The sequence below is a fragment of the Marmota marmota genome, unplaced genomic scaffold, assembly GCF_001458135.2.
Source record: "Marmota marmota marmota unplaced genomic scaffold, marMar, whole genome shotgun sequence".
Lineage (NCBI taxonomy): Eukaryota > Metazoa > Chordata > Mammalia > Rodentia > Sciuridae > Marmota > Marmota marmota.
The window spans coordinates 3,773,128-3,776,140 of NW_026000022.1; the positions used below are offsets into that span (position 1 = coordinate 3,773,128).

General features: G+C 48.1%; 1 protein-coding gene across 4 annotated transcripts in view; it reads right to left on the reverse strand.

The window, feature by feature from the left end:
- Positions 1–1,195: 1,195 nt before the first annotated feature.
- Positions 1,196–3,013, reverse strand: part of Il1rl2 (interleukin 1 receptor like 2) — a 40,095-nt gene continuing 38,277 nt past the window's right edge. For 2 of the 4 annotated variants that reach the window (XM_048810486.1, XM_048810484.1), the window contains exon 11: positions 1,196–2,336. In XM_048810486.1, the coding sequence (XP_048666443.1) occupies positions 1,921–2,336 (416 nt within the window). In that variant the 3' untranslated portion in view covers positions 1,196–1,920. The remainder of the gene's footprint in view (positions 2,337–3,013) is intronic. The other 2 variants (XM_015504958.2, XM_048810485.1) reach the window with 1 other exon arrangement.

Genomic DNA, 3,013 nt, shown 5'->3' on the forward strand with positions numbered 1-3,013 from the left:
CCAGGACAGACCAAAACCTGGAGGGTGAGGGGATGGGATGGGGAACAGGTGCAAGGGGAAAGGTATTGTACTTCAAATCCTCCATGAGGAATTTTCATGTCAGAGAGGTAAACAAAGAAAGAAATGACAATCATCTGATGAGAAGGTCCCTTGATAAGCTTCTTGCTTTTGAGGACTTTCCAGAAGTAGAGTCTATGCTCTCCTCTCACTCTCCCCGCTAGGCAGAAAACATGTTAAAAGGAGGAAAGACGACAGGGGGCGCTGTGTAAGAACAGGATGAACCTGGAGGGCGCTCTGCTCTGCGAAATTAACCAGCCACAGGGAGATGCATACTGCTCCACTGCACCTCCGTGAGGTCAGACTCACAGACCAGAAGACTGGCGGTTGCCAGGGTCTGGGGGAGGAGGGGGAGGTGCTTATTTGTTGGGCACACCATTTCAGTCTGCAAAGATGGAAAGGCTCCGAGGTGACTGGTGCTGACAATCTCACAGCCAGTGGGCATGTGCTTGATGTCACTGAAATATCCACTTAAAAAATAACTAGGATGGTAAATTTTTAGGTTCATCTATTTTTGCCACAATTAACTTTTTTAGAAGCAGGTGTTAACTAACAATACTGAATGAGGGCTTCCTGCTAAATCACCTTGAAATGTCAATTAAAAGAATGGAGAGGGCTCTGTAGCACCTGCACCAGACACTCCAGGGGCACAGGCCTGTGGGACCCTGCCCCCTCCTGGCCACCCTGTCCTCCTTCCACGTGGGACCACTGTGGCTGGGCCTGGCCTCCTGTCCCTGGGCTGACTCACTTCCAGCCCTGGATAGCTCTTCCTTAACACGGGGGCCACTGTTTAAATCTTGGGATCATCAAACATGGCTTGAGCGGGTTCAACTGTAACTAATGTCCTCAAGTTAGGTTTTGCAAAGTAGTGAAGAGGCCTGACAGCTAATTCTTAGTATTAAAAATCGTTGGCAAATCATTAAATCATAAACTAACCTTTGAGAAGGGCGCACTCACTAGGGGAAAACACATGTTGCTTTCCTCAGACCAGAATTACTCCACCTCCTGCGTCCAAAAGGAAAAATCAAAAAAAATTCTTACTCCTTGCCAGGCATGATGACAGACATCTGTAATCCCAGCAGCTCAGGAGGCTGAGGCAGAGGATCACAAGTTCAAAGACAGCCTCAGCAACTTAGTAAGACCATGTCTCAAAATAAAAAAACAATAAGGGCTGGCTGGAGATGTGGCTCAGTGGTTAACTGGCCCCGGGGTTCATTCTCTGATTAAAAAAAAAAAAAATCTTACTTATTTTGGTTTAGCAGGTAAAGTCTTTCAAAGGACAGGATTCCCTGGGTGGGTGACCACAGGACACTCATAGTGGTACCCCAGGGGGTCTCCCACTGTTCTAGCTGACCACAAAGTAGCTTCCAGGGACACCAGGCCAAAACTGTGGTTACAGCTGTCTGCCTGCCCTGGAGGAGCGAGTAAGGGGGATTCCAGCACCTCAAATACTGCTGGGGAGCAGAGCCCTGTGGACACTGGGTGGGGAGAAACAAAGTGTGGTTCTGGCCAGTCTTCCTCAAGTCACTGACTGCCCTCCCGCCATCCCTAGACTACCCAAGCTCCAACTTCAGAACTCACAGTCAAGCTTTCTGACTCTGTATATCCACCTCGACAGCCCTCTGTATCCCATTCCCATGGGGCCGCAATGCCACATCCATCCCTTGCTCAGTGAGAGCTCACCAGTCTCCAGGACCCATTAAGTTCACGGGCCCTCGGGAGAAGTGATGTCTTTCCCTAAAAAACTAAGTCTGATCAAAACAAACCAACCAAGCAGCACAAAACAGCAAGCTTTGGGGCAGAGAGCCCAAATGAAATGCGTCCTTGGCCAGCCACAAGATACCATGAGGGGACAATTCTCAGTCAGCGGCTGAGGAGCCCCATTTTGGTCTCCATTTGCTGGCTGGGAAACTGCAGGGTACGAGCTTCAGTGAGTGGACCGGAGGAAGGCGGGAACCTTTTGGGCGGCATGTGGTATCTCACTCTTTTCCAGAACTTGGTCTTGGCACACTGAGATGACTCTGTGAGGTCCCCCCTCCACTGGATGGCCCCGTGCTTCTGTCTCATGTACTGAATTGACTCTGGCATGGTGGTGTAGTCCTCAATCTTCTCCAGTTCAATCAGAATGACCTTCATCCCAAGCTGGATGAGGGCGTTGTAGACGGCGATTTGTTCTTCTGACATGTTCTTTAGCAGACCAAAGCTGGGCGACTCGGGGACTATAATGAGGATCAGCCTCCTGCACAGCTTAATGTTTTCATCAATGACATTGGCCACAGCTGGAAACAAAGAATGAAGACTCAGCCTGGGTGGTAATGCTACGGAGCACATTAGAAAGGGTCACTGAGGAGAGGAAATGGCCTTTAAAATCAACCCGATCTGGGCAGGAATGGATTAATAAAACTTGAAGTCTTCCTGGCTCTCTCATTACTTGTGTTTTGTTTTGTTTGGGGAAGTCTGTTGTTACGTCAGTTTCCCTAGCTAACAAGTATTTATCATGCCTAGCTTTGTATCCCCCCAATAGCTGAAGGTCTATTATATATTACAGAATGAACAGATTTATAAAATAAATTTTAGAAGGACAGGAAAAACGTAGTTAGTTCAAATGTTGTGTTAGTCTAACATTTGTATTTTCCTTTTGTTCTTTACAGCTATTTAAATAACCAGAATTTATGTGACTGATTTAGAAACCAAATAACACCCACTGATGATGGCTTGCGGGGCGGGGGCCGGGGTGGGGAGGCGGGGAGCGTTCTCCAAACGCCTGGCTCTGCAGATATTTGGTGTGCAGTTGTCTCCAAGGGGATATAAGAGGATGTGGCTCAAGCGGTAGTGCGCTCGCCTGGCATGCGTGCGGCCCGGGTTCGATCCTCAGCACCACATACAAACAAAGATGTTGTGTCCGCTGAGAACTAAAATAAATAAATATTAAAATTCTCTCTCTCTCTCTCTCTCT